Source organism: Rhinopithecus roxellana, chromosome 7 (genome assembly GCF_007565055.1).
Source record: "Rhinopithecus roxellana isolate Shanxi Qingling chromosome 7, ASM756505v1, whole genome shotgun sequence".
NCBI lineage: Eukaryota > Metazoa > Chordata > Mammalia > Primates > Cercopithecidae > Rhinopithecus > Rhinopithecus roxellana.
This window is the reverse complement of record NC_044555.1, coordinates 75,486,191-75,505,870: the sequence shown is the minus strand read 5'-3', so window position 1 is coordinate 75,505,870 and position 19,680 is coordinate 75,486,191. Positions and strand designations below refer to the sequence as shown.

At 44.8% G+C, this 19,680-nt stretch overlaps 1 protein-coding gene across 1 annotated transcript in view; it reads right to left on the bottom strand.

Annotated features, from left to right (window-relative positions):
- WWC3 (WWC family member 3) overlaps positions 1–19,680 on the bottom strand; it is a 129,037-nt gene that overhangs the window by 76,701 nt on the left and 32,656 nt on the right. The window contains exons 2-3 of the mRNA XM_030933956.1: positions 4,977–5,086; positions 1,003–1,206 (exon numbers count right to left, since the gene is read on the bottom strand). Coding sequence (XP_030789816.1) covers positions 1,003–1,206; positions 4,977–5,086 — 314 coding nt within the window. The remainder of the gene's footprint in view (positions 1–1,002; positions 1,207–4,976; positions 5,087–19,680) is intronic.

Below are 19,680 nucleotides of genomic sequence, written 5' to 3'. Positions count from 1 at the left end.
TGCAATACAAGTAAAGCTATGGCTGTGTCTTTAACATCTGCCATGGCAACATGGCACTAATATCACAGGAAAGGCCCCAAGTATCAGACAGGTTTTTATAAAATTCAACCCAGTGGTACGAACTTTCATCCATTCTTTCCAAGCTTACGAGGGCCCAGGCCAGTCACAGTCATGCACATCTGTTGGGGTCTGTTGAGGGTGACAGTCTGCTGGGGAAGGAACTGGTTCATGTGGTGACTGTGTCCACAGCAAAATGCTTTGGGTTCTGAGAGTGGACCTGGTTTCTTCAAAACTGAGCACTTGCTGAGTACTAATGAAATGGACCCCCCACTCTGGCAGCCTTCAAAACTAGAGAGGTCCCTTTAGAGAACAGCAAGCAGCACATGGTTATCTTACCTGAGGGCCAGAAGGAGAGTGCCCCGATTCTCTGGGTCCTATGGTGTTCCTCCTCCTTCCCTGTACTGCCTACTAAAGCCTAGAGCCCAACAGAGGACTCTACAAAGAGACAGGGAGCTTGACATGGCTGAGGTCTCCTGAGTCTTCCCACTCAGAATGAATGAAACCACTGTGTGGATTTCCCAAGAGATCATCCCAGACAAGCAGTGTTAACTGCAGAGATCTCTGAGGGAAGCCCTCTTCAAAACTGACATGCAAGAGACAGGAGGCTGGTATACATTCCTACCCGAAATTTTGTTTTCTTGTTTATTTTTTACCTTCCCCACCTGAATGTGAGCTCAAGGGCAGAGACCTTTCCTTTCTTAGTCACCACCAACCATAACCCAGTGACTGGGCACAAAGTAAGCATTTGATAAACCCTTGCTACAGGAGTGGCTACCGGGTGCCCATCTGATTTCAGTGCCGAATACTGATGACCTAACACTATGTGATTAGAACCTTCACGAAGCTATCTTGCCCAAGGAAGGTTCAGTGTTTGCAGGTAACCTAGCAGAGAGATGGCTTTTAAAGTCACAATGGCTTTTAACAGGAGATAAGTCAACTCACAGCTGGCATGTGAGCGGCTGTCATCCTCACACATTTTGTGCAGCTGCTGGTATTCCTCCTGGGCCAGCTCAAACCGCTGCTGCTTAATCTGGTAGATTTCCTTCTTGGCATTGAGAGCCTCCTGGGCTACAATTAAATATTCCTTCAACATGCGCTCTTGCTCTCGCCTCCACTGTTCTCTTGGATCCTCAATCTGGGTAAGTTCTGAAATTTAAAAGGTAAAAACGTAAGTGACTTAAAAGTAGAATCCTTAGGTTGACCAACAGTCCTGCAGTGATGTCGCTCGTCAATGTGAAAATTAATTCATTACCAGGATGCATATTATGGAAGATTTTATATCACGAACCTTTCTACAGTGTGGAACACTTTCTATTTTTATATCCACAGTCCAGATGAGAAGGAAACTCTACAGATATGAAACAGTCCATTGGAGGAGGGAAGACAATACAAGACGACGTTTTCACCAACAAAGACCACACTTTAAATAAGCATGGGAGGAGATGAACCCACGTGAGCTCAGAACTGTGACACTAATTGCTATTTATGACCTTCTCCTCATTGACTCCTTCTGCGTGAGATGATGGAAACTCTTCTGTGTCCCGGGCCTGACTGGCCCCCTTCTTTCATTTCCCAGACCAGACTGTGTAGTCTTCTCCCATTCCTTGCTGACTTCCTTGTCTCATCCCACCACAGCTTCCCTCATGTTCACTCCTGCTTCCTCCCTGTCCAGCTCTTCAAGGGCCTGTACCTAACTCCAGCTCCAGCCTCTCTCCCCAGCTCCAACCTTTCATTCCCACCTGCCTCCTGGATGCACCTCCACATGGATGGACCCAAAGTCATTCCTAGTCATTCATCCAAAGCAGCCCTCATTCTCCACACCACCTTTCCCCATCAAGAGCAAAACCAAACCAAACACCACACAGCACATGCCTTCTTCTCCTGTCTTCACCTTGCGGGGAGCCGCATCATCTGGATCTAACTGCGGAGCCAGCCTGGGGGTACAACCTGGGACTCATCCTCAAAGAATCCCACTCCTCTTCCTCCTGAAACATTCGGTGGGTTATGAAGAACTGGAGGTCCCTGCCCCTGGATATGATAATCATTGGTGACACGCCCTTGTCTCTGTCTCTCCTTACTTCAGTCAGAATCTCGGGACCTTCTGGTCTCATCCCACCAAAACCCATCCTCAGAGCACTCTCCAAAGTGACCCCTCTAACTGGGATGCAATGCTTTCACACAGAAATCTCTTTGAAAGCACAAAGTCGGCTGGGCGCGGTGGCTCAAGCCTGTAATCCTAGCACTTTGGGAGGCCGAGACAGGCGGATCACGAGGTCAGGAGATCGAGACAATCCTGGCTAACACGGTGAAACTCCGTCTCTACTAAAAAATACAAAAAAAAAAAAAACTAGCTGGGCGAGGTGGCAGGCGCCTGTAGTCCCAGCTACTCCGGAGGCTGAGGCAGGAGAATGGCGTAAATCCGGGAGGCGGAGCTTGCAGTGAGCTGAGATCCGACCACTGCACTCCAGCCTGGGCGACAGAGCAAGACTCTGTCTCAAAAAAAAAAGAAAAGAAAGAAAGCACAAAGTCCAATCTCCTTAGCCTAATATACGAATTCCAAAACTCACTCGTCAACTTCATCTCATTTTCCATCCTTTTCCCCCAAAGCATTCTCTACGCAGACTGAACTTCTGCGAAGTACCCAAATATGCTTGGCTGGCTCCCCCGTGCCTTTGCCATGCTGACTCAGACCTCTTCTGTCACAGGAAGGCCTGCCGTCTTCCCAGGCACGCTGCAAAGGCACCTTTTCTCTGAAGCCTTCTCTGATCCTCTAGGCACACATGTCTCTCCCCTGCTTACGTGGGCTGCCCTTCTTCCCCCTTAACACTGGGCACCTGAGTGTTTTTATATCTTTTCTGTTTCCCACCTAAACTACAGCCTCTAGATGGCAGGGGCACAGCCTCAGTCACCTTTATACTCTCAGGACCTTTCACTGAGTGCATACAACAGAATGGTCTGTGTACACCATATACAAAGGAATACAATTCCACAAAAAGGAATAAAGTTCTGATGCTCACTATGACATGGAAGAACCTCAAAAAACAGCCAAGTGAAAGATGCCAGGCACAAAAGGCTACATAGCATCTGATTCCATGTCTATGAAATACCCAGAACAAGAGACTCCGCAGAGACAGAAAGCAGACTAGGGGTCACCAGGGGCTAGGGGAATGGGGAATGACTGCTTAACAGAGATGAGATTTCCCTTTGGGGTGAGGAAAATGTTCCGGAACAAGATAGAGGTGATGGCTGCGCAAGACTGTAAATGCACCAAATGCTACCAAACTATTCATTTTAAAAATGGTTCATTTTACGTTCTGTGAATTACACCTCAAAATGGTTAAAATGGTAAATTTTACATGATGTCTGTTTTGCCACACACACACACACACACACACACACACACACACACACACACACACACACATACACTCACACTCACAAATGAAGGTGTGCTTGCTAGAATGTTTCCAGGTAAGTTCTCCTTTGGAAATCCCCTCCCTGTCTGCTCTCCTGTCAATATCCGTTGCTCACCCCTTCTCACACCATCCCAGTGCCCCTCCTAGAAAGCCTCTCCAAGCCGTAAAAGCTCACAGGAGAAGATTTACAAACCAAAACAAATGCAAAATCAGAGTCCTGCTCTTGTCTCAGAGATAAGATTCAGTGGGCGTGAGGCATCCGTACCACCAAGCCCTGGGAAGGATAAAGCCTATTAACAAAGCCACAGGCATCTGCCCAGGTCCACAGCAAGGTGGCCCTGTGAAGTGAGCAGCTCTTACATGTTACGAGCTGCCCCTTAGATATCAGCTGGGAAGCCTAGCTCAAACGGCCACATTTACCCAAACATACACAGTCGTGAAGTGCCAGACTGGCAGAGAGCCACTGGGGCCTCTCAGCTTCTCTTCTGCCAGGTACTTGCCCTGTCCAGAAACCAGTGGGTCCACCTAGAAGTTCTCCTGCCACCTGGACTTGCCTGGGAGGGCAGCGGGGTCATAATGGTAGATATCCCCTGTCTCCAATCACCACTGCCCAGTCTCTGGATAAGAGCTGCAATCGGCCGGGCGCGGTGGCTCAAGCCTGTAATCCCAGCACTTTGGGAGGCCCAGACAGGTGGATCACGAGGTCAGGAGATTGAGACCATCCTGGCTAACACAGTGAAACCCCGTCTCTACTAAAAAATACAAAAAAACTAGCAGGGCGAGGTGGCGGGCGCCTGTAGTCCCAGCTACTTGGGAGGCTGAGGCAGGAGAATGGCGTAAACCCGGGAGGCAGAGCTTGCAGTGAGCTGAGATCCGGCCACTGCACTGCAGCCCAGGCGACAGAGCGAGACTCCGTTTCAAAAAAAAAAAAAGAGAGAAAGAAAAAAAAAGAAAATGCCTCCAGACAGTGCCAAGTGTCCCTGAGGGATAAAATCACCCAGGATGAGAACCACTGCTCTAGATAGTTCCACAAAGACCCACTGTTTTTGCTATGGTCTCTATACCATTTCCTCCCTTCAGAGAGAGAGAGAGAGAGGTCACAAAGGTCTGGTGTATGAAAGCTAAAGTTAAATGTATAAGATGAAATGAAGTGAAGGTAATCAGTTGGGCACTTATTCCAATAACCTGTCAGCTCCACTCTGCAATAAATAATTTTTTCATTATGAGAGGTATTTCTATTTCCAGACTGGCTGGGAAATTTAGTCCTTGTAATAGTTATTAAAAACCTCCATTAAACATATTATATGCAGTCCCCAGCAAGACACAAGCAAAGTACAGCTACAGAACTGCTTCACTTTGTGAAGAACTGAGCTAATGGAAACTTCGGATTACATTTATAAAACCCAATTTAATGCTGCATTGGAAGGTAACGATTGTTTCACTCTACAAAAAGTTTTTGGCATCTTTGATATAATGCCACAGATTTTGCACACTACTTACTATTTATGTGGTCCATGTAATAAACTCCAATTTGTTTATCATATACAGTTTCCCATCCTAAAGGAAGTTCATCCCCAACACAATCGGCAAAGGTCAATGGCTTTGTTATCCTGCAAAAGAAAATTATGAAAACAAATGTGGAAGTCAGGTCAGTTTTGTATAAGTTTGCTTTATCTTATCTAATTGACTGCTTTTGCTCCAAATATTTGGTTGGAAAATTAATTCACCAGCTTTGCCTAAATAACTGTATTAGTACACTCGCAATCAGAAGCATTACTATCTCAAAGCACAACTTTAAATGTGAGCAAAAGAGATACTCGGTTACTAACAAAACAGGTAAAACAAGCATCTTCTTCCAAGCAGTATGTTTAATGAGGTGAGGACAATGGAATGTAGCTCTTCCAGAAAAATCAGAGAGCACCTATACTCTGTTCTCATTCCCTGAGAAATGTTCCCCTCACAACTTTCAGTTTCCATACATTACACATGAACATTGGCTTAAATCTATATAAAATGTATTTCCAATATTTTTATCTACCACTGGTCATGAGTTTAATAAACGTCAACCATTGGCCAAATGCAAAGAGCCAAGCAAGCTAACAATACAATGAGACCCCCACTAAATACTTCCTATATTTCTTATACAGTAGGAATCAGAAATTTCAGTCTTTTTTATTTTTCTGGAGAAAAACAACAAAAGCACTTTGTCTACAGGCATCTCTCCTTGAAGAAAATCTGATTAAGGAAATTTGTGCTTGACAAGAGAGATGAAGAGTTTTCAGATGGATTTTTAAAAGTAGAGCTCCCCCCTCCCCGATCCCCCATGATCATACTGATTGACAAGACAGTGTTAGGACTGCAGCTGTCATATAAAACGAGACACACCTATAATTGTCTGAGTCTGGGCAGCTATCTCTTGGGCTGTCTCTATAAATGCACACTGACTGCTATGCATGGGAATCCGATCACCTACATTTCACTAAGTCAATCCTCCCACTTCTTCTGTCCCTGGACCTGAGAAAGTGACACAACCACAGCCAAGCCCCATGAGACCAGTATGAATTTTAAACATGTGATTTCCCCAAACTGGTTTGACAACAAGGCTGTCTCTCCCCAGGGGCATTCAGAAATTGACAGACACAATCAGAACAACACGAGCTTTAATCTTTTGAAACACACGGTTTTAAAAAGTTAGAATCAATATAAAAACAGAAATAAACAGAAGGTGAAATATGCCATATATATCCACCCAAACACGACGCACTCAAGAAATCACATCACAAGATGAGCCTACTGTGTGCAGTTTGTCCCATCCTGGAACTGATGTCGGCAGCACAATGCCTTTACCAGTCGGGAATGGTGTGCCGTACCAAGGGTCCCAGTCAAGCAGGTAACAGCAGACTGTTGTGCATGATTCGCATCCTGAATGGGACCCAACCACAGAAAAAAGAAAAAAAAAAATTCTACTTTAACACAAACTGAGTTCTGAGTAAATTGCTGCTAGACTAATGTAATGATATTCATAAATAAGCCTCTAGAGAAAAATGAAAAATGGGCCGGGCGCGGTGGCTCAAGCCTGTAATCCCAGCACTTTGGGAGGCCGAGACGGGCGGATCACGAGGTCAGGAGATCGAGACCATCCTGGCTAACACTGTGAAACCCTGTCTCTACTAAAAAATACAAAAAACTAGCCGGGCGAGGTGGCGGGCGCCTGTAGTCCCAGCTACTCGGGAGGCTGAGGCAGGAGAATGGCGTAAACCCGGGAGGCAGAGCTTGCAGTGAGCTGAGATCCGGCCACTGCACTCCAGCCCGGGCGACAGAGCGAGACTCCGTCTCAAAAAAAAAAAAAAAAAAGGAAGGAAAAATGAAAAATGCCCATGCACAGGTACATTCTAAGCACATTTACATACACGATCTCATTTAATCAACAAATATTGGCCAGGTGCAGTGGTTCACAACTGTAATCCCAGCACTTGGGAGGCCAAAGTGGGAGGACTGCTTGAGCCCAGGAGTTCAAGACCAGCCTGGGTAACATAGTGAGAACCCACGTCTACCAAAAATACAAAAAATTAGCTAGGCCCATGCCTGTAGTCCCAGATACTCAGGAGGCTGAGGTGGGAGGATTGCTTGAGCCCAGAAGTTCGAGGCTTCAGTGAGCCATGATTGCACCACTTGCACTCTAGCCTAGGTGACAAGACAAGACCATATTTCCAAAAAAAGACAAAGTAAACAATTATAGGTGAGAAACCCATCCTTATAGCACTGCGGAGTCAAATTCTGGCACGAGTTTCAATAACAGCATTGAGAATGTCTAGATGTATTTTCCTAATTATCATTCCAAAATATTTATGGGCCAGGGATTGCATAGTTTTCTCTTGTACAGCATATCCTATCTATCATGAATACTCTAAACTTTACCAATATCAAATGATGTTTTTCTCTCGAGAAAGTTGTTGGTGAGTAACATTACTTCAGTCATAAATCATTTCAGAGGAGTTATTCAGTTCCAGAATCTATTTGATCACATCTTTTTTTTAAAAGGCTGGTCAAGTGAAGCAGTGGGAGAGGAGAAGAAACAAAGAAATCTGTAATCGGTTGTGATCAATTAGTTGTAAACACCACCGCACTCAGATCAGCCAAAGGAGAGCCGAATAAATCTCGGCTCCTCTTTCATGGTCAGAGGGGAAGTATTTGGAGGTGTGTAACACTGGCGTTTTCTGGTGGTAACTTTTCAGCAAGGAGTGTTTTCTGGCTCTTGTTGGCTAAAAAGCATGGTTCCTGTATGTCAGGATGAGGCCAGGGCCACCCAGGAGCAATCTCAGCCTCATCTGGGGACAATCAGCATCCTCAGCGAGGTGGTCGGCTTCATCCTGGACAATCCCATGATTCCTCATCCTGCCAATGATCATCCTCTCACTTGGGTGGAGACAATGATGTCCAAAGACTCTTCCCCAAGCACAGTGGCTCTCCATGCAGAAATGCACAGCATTGGGCTGGGCATGGTGGCTCACGCCTGTAATCCCGGCACTTTGGGAGGCCGAGGTGGGCAGATCACCTGAGGTCAGGAGTTGAAGACCAGCCTGGCCAACATGGCAAAACCAAGTCTCTATTAAAAATACAAAAATTAGCTGGGTGTGGTGGTGTGCACCTGCACTCCCAGCTACTGGAGAGGCTGAGACATAAGAATCGCTTGAACCCGGGAGGCAGAGGTTGCAGTGAGTCAAGGTTGTGCCACTGCACTCCAGCCTGGGCGACAGAGCAAGACTCCATCCTCAAAAAAAGAAAAAAAGAAGAAATTCACAGCACTGAGTTTGCTAGAGCAACCCCCCTGGGCTGGTGTGAAAAGTCCCTCCCAAGCCAAGCCCATACAAAGCTTCTGGCTCTTTCTTCTTCAACTCCCTAACCACCGCCCCCCTGAACCCCCCACCACCCACCCCCAACACACACACACAATCTCTTTTTCAGGCAAATGAGTTTGTTCACCTGCCTTCCAAAACATCACACTCATTACAGTCCAAGCAATCTGTTCTCGGTCTTTCCTGGACCTGTGGAGAGGCTTCCTCTTCCCCTCTCGTACCCCAATCCCATCAGCCCTGCAAAGACCAGCTCTACCCTATGCAAATCATCACTGCCAAACACCCACCGTCTCCACTGCCTGGGAGCCACATCCGTTCTCAGTCACTGGGCACAAAACACTGCTCATCATGTTCTGACATTTGTACACATCCTCCACATAAATGAAGGTTAGCTGTTTAGTCTCCTCACTCAACGCGACTCCAGCAGGGTTCTTGGAGGGAAAAGAAGCTTTTGAAGCTGAGAATGATCCCAAAGCACATTGGCTTTACTCCTAAGAGAATCCTTCACGTCCTCGCTCAGAAGCCATGGCCATGACTCCATATATCCATACCTGCAATTTCCGACACACCCTTAAACTGACCTTCAGTGCCAGATTCACACTTCTCAGTATTTCCCAAGGAACCCAGAATCCAGACCTTAGCATGGGAAAAAGTTCAGTTTGCAGAGCTCAGCATCTTTAGGTCTGTCCACATCACATGGGCAATTTTTACATTTTATTGCATGGTTTACGGTCATTGGTAGAGACAGAACTATCTCACGGTAGAGCCAAGGTGGGCCAGAGATGGAGGAACCAGCTTTGTGGGCCTCAAAGCCGCCTGGCTTACATCTGGTTTAATGCATTTTGTTTGTACTGTTTTCGAAAAAATGAAAATGCTAGTGCTGGCATAGGCACTGTATGAACTGCATATAGTTAAGAGGAAAGTAGAAATTGCTGGGTATGTGGAAAGGCTAAACCCTTAGATAGTCACAGGACTAAGTTGCATCCAAAAAGAAATTTAATGCAGGTGAAAAAGAGTCAGAAATATGTCAAGGACTATGTGTAAAAAACAAAGCAGAATTGGAAATGTTCAAATATTTTTGGTTCTTCAGGAAAGGAGCTCTGGGCTATCCCCTACACCAAATGCGCTAAAGTCTTTCAGCTTTCCCACACTCATTCACATGTATACGAAAGCGGGGGAATGGCAGTACTGCAGTTTACTCCCCTCACAATAAAACAGAAGAGAAAAATTAAAAGCGGAAAGGGGCACACTATCACAAGCAGGAGCACAGAGAAATCAGTGGTCTATTAACAAGCGGAAGGAGACAGGAAATCTACAAACAAAACAGGAGAGCTCAAACCACCCAATTGAGGCCATTTAGCTTCAAATGAAAAAGATCCTGATGCCTCAACATCTCCCAGATTCTCCTCTATCACAGTATCATCCAATGATTCAAACTCTCAAAGACATCAGGAATTTATTTATGCCTAATTTTAATTCTCCAAGCTATTTTCACACCTACCAAAGATGTAGGGCTTCTAATCTTGTGGTTAAAGTGTCACCAGGGGGAATATTTTCTATTTTTGTAAATGTCATTTTGTTTTCCCCAGAGACAGGGTCTCACTCCGTCACTCAGGCTGGAGTGCAGTGGCACAATCACAGCTCACTGCAGCCTCAACCTCCCAGGCTCAAGCGATCTTCCCACCTCAGCCCCCTGAGTAACTGGGACCACAAGCAAGTGCGACCACACCCAGCAAATTTTTTTTTTTTTTTTTTTTTGGTAGAGACAGAGTCTCACTATGTTGCTCAGGCTGGTCTCGCATTCCTGGGCTCAAGTGATCCTCCCACCTTGACCTCCCAAACTGCTGGGATTACAGGCATGAGCCACCACACCTCAACTGATTTTCATTATATTTGATTTTACTAGTTAAAATGCTGAGAAGACAATTAAAAATAAAGGTAGAGCTAAAAAGAAAAAGCACTTTGTTCTAAGATCCCTGTTTCTCTGAGTATGGTACTCCCCCACTCCCAGTTCTAGTCAGTTTCAACTGTGGTGGGGTTCCCAACATTGACAGCAGTCCCAAAGTAGAGCATTCTGGAATAGTCAGGGCCAGTAGGTCAGCTGGCTAGGGCAGTTTCTCATTTCTGACCTTAGAATCCTTTTTAATACATGGGAATAATATTAGATAACAGAATTTGAGCAAACAGATTAGCAATTCAATTCTGTCTTCTTAAAAACATCACTAAGCCTTTTAATAACTTTAAAGACCAATTTTTTTCTGAAAATCGTAAAAAGTGTCCTTATTAACTACCCAATGGGGCATTACTGGTGTCCAGGTAGGGCCACAGATGGGCAGGGGATATCAAAAGGAGAGAAGTGGCTGAGAAGGGGAGGAAGATGGGGTACAGGCTAGCAGCGTGCACACACTGGTATTTCCTCTGAGGTTCTGTCTTCACCCATAGGGATGCTATCTCAGGTTCTGGAGCTCTCATCTCCCCAAAAACTTGATGCTAATTTCTCCCCCACCCACTCCTTCCCAGTCACCACAGACAGACTAGGGGAATTTTTGTTTCCATCACAAAAAAATTTAGGAGACACTTAAATAGGAGAGAAATGTCCATTGACACCACCACACAATGTCAAATGTCCATTGACACCACCACAAAAATGTCCATTGACACCACCACACCACACTATTCCTCTATTAGTGTGTTTTTCTCCAACTTTTTTTGATGAGTTGTTTTTATCTGGTATTTTCTGACGTACTCATGATCACAGAGTATGTGCAATTCTCTATCCTACCTTTTCCACTTAACTTTGTAACATGTTTACTTAATTCGTACCTTGAGTCTCTCCAAAACTTACTGGAGCTAGCCTACCCCTATAGCATAAGAATTCTGTCCCCCTTGTCATAAATTATTTGTAAACATCACATGGAATAGCTGAATAGCTCAAGCTCCTTGAGAACAATTACCCCATCTCAACCGCCTTTGATCTAGTCCAAGACAGGGCATGAAGCTGGTGTTCAATAATTCTTGCTGAATAAATAACTTGCATTTGTACAAATCCTTCACTAAAGGGATTAATGGAATTTACCTAAGCACTCTCCTACTATTGACATCTACATTATTTCCAAATTTTCACTAATATAAATATGCACGAGAGCCACTCATGCTTGGGAAACAGTTCAGCAATTTCTCGAACACTTAATCATAGAGTTATAACCATATGATGCGGCAATTCTACTTGTAAGTATATACACAAGATAAATGAAAACATATGTTCACACAAAAACTTGTACATGAATGTTCATAGCAGCATTTTTCACAATAGCCAAAAGGTAGAAACAGCTAACAGCCATCAACTGCTGAATGGATAAATAAAACATGGTCTACCCATATGATGGAATAGTATTCAGACATAAGACAGAATGCAGGAATAGATGCAAGTGTTGGGGCGCTGACCCCCACGAACTTTCAAAATCTATGTATAACTTTTCACTCTCCAAAAGCTTAACTACTAACAGCCTACTACCGACCAGAAATCTTACTGATTACATAAACAGTTGATTAACACATATTTTGACATTATACACCATATTCTTACAATAAAGTAAGATAAAGAAAATTTATTAAGAAAGTCACAAGGAAGAGACAATCTATTTACTATTCATTAAGTGGAAGTAGATCATCATAAAGGTCTTCATCTTAGTCTTCATATTGAGCAGGCTGGCATGGACATGGAATGGTTGGTCTTGCCGATTCAGGGGTGACAGAAGCAGGAGAATAAGTGGACCCATGCAGTTCAAATCCATGATGTTTAAGGGTCAACTGTACTGACACATGCTATAACACAGATGAACCCTGAAGTCACTGTGCTGGGTGAAAGAGGCCAGACACAGAGGCCACACGTTGTGCGGTTCCATCTAAAGGAAATGTCCAGAATAGGCAAACCCAGAGAGACAGAAAGTGGATCGGTGGTCACCAGGGGCTGGGGGAAAGAGGGAATGGGAGTGACTGTTAATGGGCACAGGGTTTCCTTTTAGTGGGAAGAAAATGTTCTGGAATTAGATAGGGTGATGGTTGTACAACCTTGGGAATATACTAAAAACCACTGAACTGTACACTTTAAAATGGTGAATATTATGGCACATGTGAAATATATCTCAATTTTATATTAATGATAGAAGGAATATCTGCGTCTATAAAGCTCATAAGCTGTACTTATAATTATTCTTTGAAAAAATTCCCAGAACTAAATTTCAAGGTCAAAGGATATGAAGTTTTACCCCCATATCTTAAATCTGATGTAAAAAATTCAGACCATAATGTCTACAGGGAATATAACCACTCAAGATCCAGAAAACTTGGATTCACATTTCAGCTTCCTTTTCTCTCTTCTTTGTCATAAACTTATTGCATTTCAGTTTGGTATCACCTCACTTCTTTTAGCTCTGTCGGTGTCACTTATTTACCAGGCACCCTGGGTCATCCATTTAGGTATGTCCCAGCTTTCTGCTCTTTACTGTAAGTAAGGGAGATGAGCTGACAGTAAATATTTGAGAGATGTTGCCAAAGCGCTCTCCCATCACCTCACACTCCCACCTGCAAAGAAAGAAGTGGTCTTTTTCACCACCCTCTGGGGATATGTTTAATGCATTCAGCCCCAGGTTCCAGATGAATCCGCAAGGCCTAAGCAGGCTGACCTTCAAGCAACAAGTTGATAGGGAGACAGTGGAGGTTTGATAGCACTTTTGGAAGGTGGGAGACTTCCTGGGCCAGCTGCCACTGTCTCTTCATCCCACCCCCGCAACAGCATCAACCCCAGAGTCACTCGCTTTCTCTGCCCTCAGCCACCACCCAGAAAGCTGCCAGATGGAGATCCTGCCCTTCACAAACCACATTTCTTGGTTCAGCAGAGCAAACAAATACACATTGCTGGTCATTCCGGGGCCAGAGAGGGGAGAGAAGGAAGAAAGCACAGCTCAGCTTCTTTTGTTCCCTTTTTGCCTATGCCTATTGTATCCTGCTGGGCCCCTTAAGAGATGGCACCTGGGCCATGGTGGCTTTAAACAACAATCTATTCCCTTACAGTTCTCAACATTAGAAGTCTAAAACGGGTTCGGGACCTGCATTCCTTCTGGAGGTTCTGGGGAGAATCTGCTCCTGTACCCTTTCCACCTTCTATAGGCCTCCTTCTATAGTCCTTGGCTAGTAGCCCTTTCCTTCCTCCATCTTCAAAGGCAGGATGGCCAGATGAGTCTTTCTCAGGATGCCATCTTTCTGGTTCTCTCTATTCTGTCTCCTTCTTCCACTTATAAGGACCCTCGTGATGACACTGGGCCTGCCCAGATCATCCAGGATCATCTTCCCTGGGCAGGATCCTTAAAGTCATCACAGTTGCAAAGTCCCTTCTGCCACGCATGTCAACATATTCACAGGTTCCAGGGCTTAATGACATGCACATCTTGGAAGCCATTATTCTGCTGACCACAATACAGCAGCTGGGGAGGCTGCAGGGCCAGAGAGGGTGAGCAGGGTAGTCGGTGGGGGACCCATGCCTTGAAGCCCACACCTTCCCGGGACCAAACTGTAGGAAACTGCAGGTGGGTAGCAGAAGGTGGAGCAGTGAGAAGGGATGAGCGCTGCTGATCCCTCACGCATTCTCTCCATCAAAAGGAGGCCAAGGCAATGCTCTGGCACTTGTGCTACACCTTCCAGTCTTAGGGAACAAGAAGATCTTTATATTTCCAATTCACGTTTGTTAAAATGCTCTTCAGAGAGGATACTATTAATCTCGGTTTCAGTTCCAACGCAATCCTCAGGAAATCCTAATGACTTCCTCCACCTTTTCTAAGCTACCTGGCTCACAGTGAGTTTCAAAGCCCTCCGGAACTTGGACACCAGCCCGCTTGTGGTTACTTATGTGGTAAATCTGACCCTGTTTGCTGTGCTAGTTGCTTCTCCAAGCTTTTGGTAGCAAGCATTTACACTCAGAGCCAAGGCTCTCCCGTAGCAGTGAACGGGTCCCTGAGCTCCCTGAAATTAGAAAGAAACACTGATGAGCACAGTACATGGTATTCATCAGATTCCCAGGGATGTTGATCATCCCAAAAAAACGAAGCTCAGAAGTTGTTTTAGAGAGACTGCTCGTTTCCCTGTCAAAGTTTAAAATAGTAGTGAATGTACCACAAACCTGTCCCACTAATCCTGAAAAGCCATTTGGAATAATCATTTAAAATCTGTGTTTTTGCCCAAGGTATTTATTTAGAATGTGCATAGGAATTGAACTGGCTCTTGTCTTCAAGTCCAATTCTAGAAGTCTAGAATGTAGGGCAAAGAGTAATTACACCTAGAACTCAATCTAAACATTGCATCCATGTATTAATGTAGTGTGAGTGTCCCAATTGTTAGTGATAGAGCCTCGGAACTAATCACTCTTAAATAACATTTGTAATTTCCATGTGGAAAGGTTAAGTCCTCTTGAGAATCAAAAAAAAAAATTATACACTGTCAGTCTTTTCATTGTCTCTAACACAAAACTATCATAATTCATAGACAAATTTCCAGACTAATATAAAAAGCAAACAGCTCCTCAAATGTATTTCAAGGAAAAAAGGGATGTTTAGAGACTTTATGAGTGGCAGTAAATCCATAAGACAAGTGACCATGGATGCCTGTAGGTGATTTTTTGGAGGGAGGTGGGGAATAACCACAGAGAATCAGATGCAGGTAAACCCCTGTGCCTGAGGAGTGCAAAGCTGCATTGACAGAAGACCACCAGCCTCAGAGTCTTCAATCTGAAACATGAAGAACACACCACCAAGATCTGTCTCACTGCTTCAGTGGTGACAAGGTGTAGCACTGTCCTTTAGCCCTCAACCATGTCCATCTCACTGAGACTTTTCTACCTTAGCATGAGCCTCCCAGAACACAATTCCCCTCATTGGCACCTACATCTTCCTGAACGTCCACCTGCAAAGCCAGGTGCCAGCATGTTCTCCAGGGCATAGCTTTTCACAGTGAAGCAATGGGCCAGAGAGCCTGAGGGAGCTGGGGGAGCTTGTTCACAGCCAACTCACCTGAGTTTGAAGGTCAGTGTTACTGATATCCCAGCAAGGATATCACTCAGGTCATAAAACCCCAGTGAGAAATATGCCAGATGCATCTTTCAATTGTTACAATGAAACAGTACTACCCAATCCATGGAGCTAATACTTAAAGGCTGCCTCCTGTGAGTCGGCATTTGTTACTCAAAGCCATGGAGCAGCAACAGTGCTACATGTCCACCAAACCCCTGCTTCCTCTTCCTCTTGGGCCCACAGAGAGTTCACACTTCACAGTCTCTCTCCCTTGCAGCTGGGTAGGACCATGTGACTGGGCTCTAGACAACGGAATGTGGGCAGAAGCCATGTACACCCCTTCCAAGGTTCATCCCAGAAGCTTCTGGCAGGATTCCCCATGCCCTCTCTTCCCTTGCCTGGGGGCCCAAAGCAAAGAACCCACTGGAGGATGGCAAAGCCTCAAAAGATGGGCAAGCCATACCACAGAAGCAGTCTGAGGTCCCCCCGCCTCCCCAACCAATACTAAACTGACATGAGTGAGAAACTTCTATTCTGCTAAGCAATGAGACTTTGGAGCTGTTAGTATAGTTAGCTGGTTAACCCACTTGGAGATCTGGACAAAGGAAGGAAATAAGCAGAATTTGTGAAAAGTCTGAATATTTCATCTCATTTGATGACATGAGCATCTTCAGTGATTCACAAAAAAGTTATCCAAGTATAGACATGTTTTGGAGAGAACTGGTTTGTCCTTCCCCACTATGCAGTCCTGTAGGGCAGGGGTAAGGAAGACCACTGCTCACATTTCCATTACTGACAGTGCTTCTTGCTTTATAGCCAGTCATCATTTGACAGGCTACCTCCCCTAACAGTCTGTGAGTTCCTTGGAAGAAAGGATTCACCTTTCTAAGCCAGAGCCCTCAAACACAAGAGTCCTTCATTAAAGTGTATGATAAATTAATCCAGCCAATTTCAGGAACTGATACCAAAGAAAACCCAGTTTAGAGCCAATTAACACTTAAGAAAGAACTGGAAGGAGACAGAAGGGCATTTTAACTTGACTGAGATCACAAAGCCTAGATTATAAGAAATGGAGGACTCGGGAGGACAGACCACTACAGGGTCATTCCTCACTCGGACAGCTCTTTTTTAAGACCGATCTATCCTTGGAAGGAAGGTGACGTTCATCAGACTACCAGAACTTGATGCAACATCCCTGAGTACCTCCCCTAGGCCTTTTGTTCTGAGTTTCCACTGACCATGCCACCTTCTGATCTACAATCTGGTTTCCTGAATGTGGGTCTGCCCACCAGAAAGGGAGTGTCCAGAGAAGATAAAGAGACAACATCTTAGCAAGATGTTCTATCCTCCAGCAAAGAATAAACTGTTCTAAGAAAATCAGTCCAGGAGGTATTCAAGAAAACCAGCAAACCCCCCGGGCTCTGCGGCCCTAGTGATCCTACCGGTTCTCAGACATGTTCAGGCATTGGTGCAATGGAAGTCCAAACACCTGAAAAATGCCACCCAGTAATGACTGAATACGTCTAAGGTCCCTCAGTATACATTTTACTGAATCACAGACATAGATGGGAACAATTATTTAAAACTTCAAGGGAGAAAAACTTCATACTGAGGAAATTATACTTTAAGTACTTCCTAGAGGTTGAGCATAGGCAAATGACTCAGTCTCACTGTGCCTCCGTTTTCTCCATTTTCCTATAAGGTGGTGAGGCAGAAGGCCTGAGACTATTATCAAGGTTTCTGGAATGTATTACATTCTCCAGTAATGCCTGTTTTCCTTCCATTTTATTTTTTTCCTCTAAAGACTGAGAGAATGTTGTTATTATTCTGATTTAGCAGCATAATACTGTGTGAAAGGAACAGAACCTAAAAGCAAGCTGACCTGAGGCCAAAATTCGAGTCTACCACCCAAAGGAAACCAAACCCAGAGGGGCACCCAACCGCAGCCATCATCTGAGTGCCCCCCAGCAAGGGTCCCTCTGAGACAGAAAAACAGAGAAAAGGAATTTCTCAATAAGCCCATCAAGAGCACACTCCTCAGCTGATGTGAAAACACTTTGTTCACCTCCATATATAAGCTCTAGGGATACAATTTACAGTAAAATAAAGACAGACTTTAGCCCAGCTGGTACAAAGAATTCTCTGGGGCAGCACTGTCCAATGGAATCGATATGAGTGCTCACATACTTAATGCAAAACTTCTTAAAACAGTAAAAAGAAACAGGCAAAATGAATTTTAAAACACGTTTTATTTAACCCACTATATTGTAAATACTATCATTTTTACACGTAATGACTATACAAATTATAAATGGAATGCTTTTCAATCTTTTTTTGAATGGAGTCTTTGAAACCCAGTGTGTTTTACAGGTTAAGCCCATTTCATTTCAGGATTGACCGGATTCAAGTACTCATTTGTGTGTGGCTGTGGCTACTGCACTGGATATCACAACATCAGACTCTCATCTAAATTCTACAGTAATTTGAGTCCGCAAATGATCACAGGTGCACAGGTGCATCACTTAAGAAAGACCTGGCCTGAGTTGCCATCCTCCACAAGCCACTAGTCGGGATTTTGAAGGAACCACACTTCTAAGACCACAAAACCACATACAGGGAACTCCTGGCTTCCCTCCAACCCCCTCATATCCACCCGCATTCCCAGTAACCCATGGGAACTGCTATCCCCAAACCTGGATTGTTCTTTCCCTTTGCCAAGCTTCCCCCTACCCCGCCCCTTTCCTGTTGAAATGCTAATGCTTCTTCTAAGATGTGGCCCAGATTCCTCCGGTCCAGACCCAGCCCAGCCCCGCCAGAAGCAAGTTGGCCTTTCTTTGGCCAGCCTCAGCACTTGATTTCTTCTGTGGTAGTTCTTAAAACTCTAAGTAGAATGCGGCCATTAATAAACATTGCATCTCCCCGAGTACTAGTTCCTTCAGGGCAAGGCTGGCATCCCCTCCAATGCTGACCTGACCCCCACAGGGCTCCAGGGCTTGCCCAGGAGGTGCTCCACTGCATATACAGGATGAGTCAGAATTACTTGATCAATGCTGAATGGAGTCTGCCACCCAAAACAGGTTGTCTCTGGCAGCTCTAGAGCTGTTTATAGATGGTACTGGTCTGGACAGGAAATGCTCATGAGGAGATGTGCAGATTGGAAGCTGGAGAGACTGGATCAGAGGGAGAATGGGCTGCAGTGTGACAGATGCATGGCTTCGTCTTCATAGACTGGGCAGAACAGGTGCTCAGGAGCTGTTTACTAGAGTGATCGGAAACTCGGGCTTGTCGCATTAAGAATGGCATCATGGCTGCAAAGCACTAACAGGGGGAGCCAATGCAGGTGAGAGGACCTCATAAGGGGGCTCCCAAGTCAGCTCCGAGCCTTCATTCCACAGCTGCTTACAAGTCCCTAGACCCACCCCACGCACGCACAGATCAGTCCTCAGTACCCAGCCCCCTCCCGTGGACCCAAATGGGTCCTCCTCACTGGCTCCAGACCAGGCTTTCAGACATGATGGCCCAGAAACCAGGAAGAACTCCAGGCCACTGTAGCTCCCTCATCAGGGAGGGCAGAGAAATGATACCACTCAGGAAAGTCTGACTTCTGAAACATGCCTTTCCCTAAGAGAAACCAGCCACTGGTAGTCAGGTGAGTGGGACTGGGGACAGCAGGGGACAATGGGCATGTTCTACAACATAATTGTGATGACAATCACACAGCTGTATAAATTGACTAAAATTCATAGGACTGTACTAAAATGGGTGCATTTTATGATACGGAAATTACACCTCACTAAAGCTGTTTTTAAAATACACACACACACACTGAGGTTCTTATTGAATACTTCGTTTACAGTGGGGAAAAAAGAATTTAAGGATTCCAAGTCACATGAAATACTTGGGAGAAGAAAAAAACACAAGACTTGGATACTATCACTAGCTTCGCTGTCATCTCACTCACTTGAAACTGTTAGATGCATCTGGAGATTTTTATGTGTAAATTCCAAGTCATGGCTGGTGGATGTTCCAGAATATCTTCCAAATATCTGGACACATGTTGAAACACTCCCGAAACTAATTACTTCCAATCCTTTGTGTTCATTCATCCCATTACTCTCTATATCAGGACTCTCACACTATAGTCACAACCTATCAGTGAGCAGTGAAATTGAGTGAGTAGGTCCCTGTATTTTATTTTAAAAAGAAAATATTAAAGCACATCACACTTCCTAGGGGCAGGACAGTATGTACACGTCATGAATTTTTCTTTTGGTTGTGTATGTAATT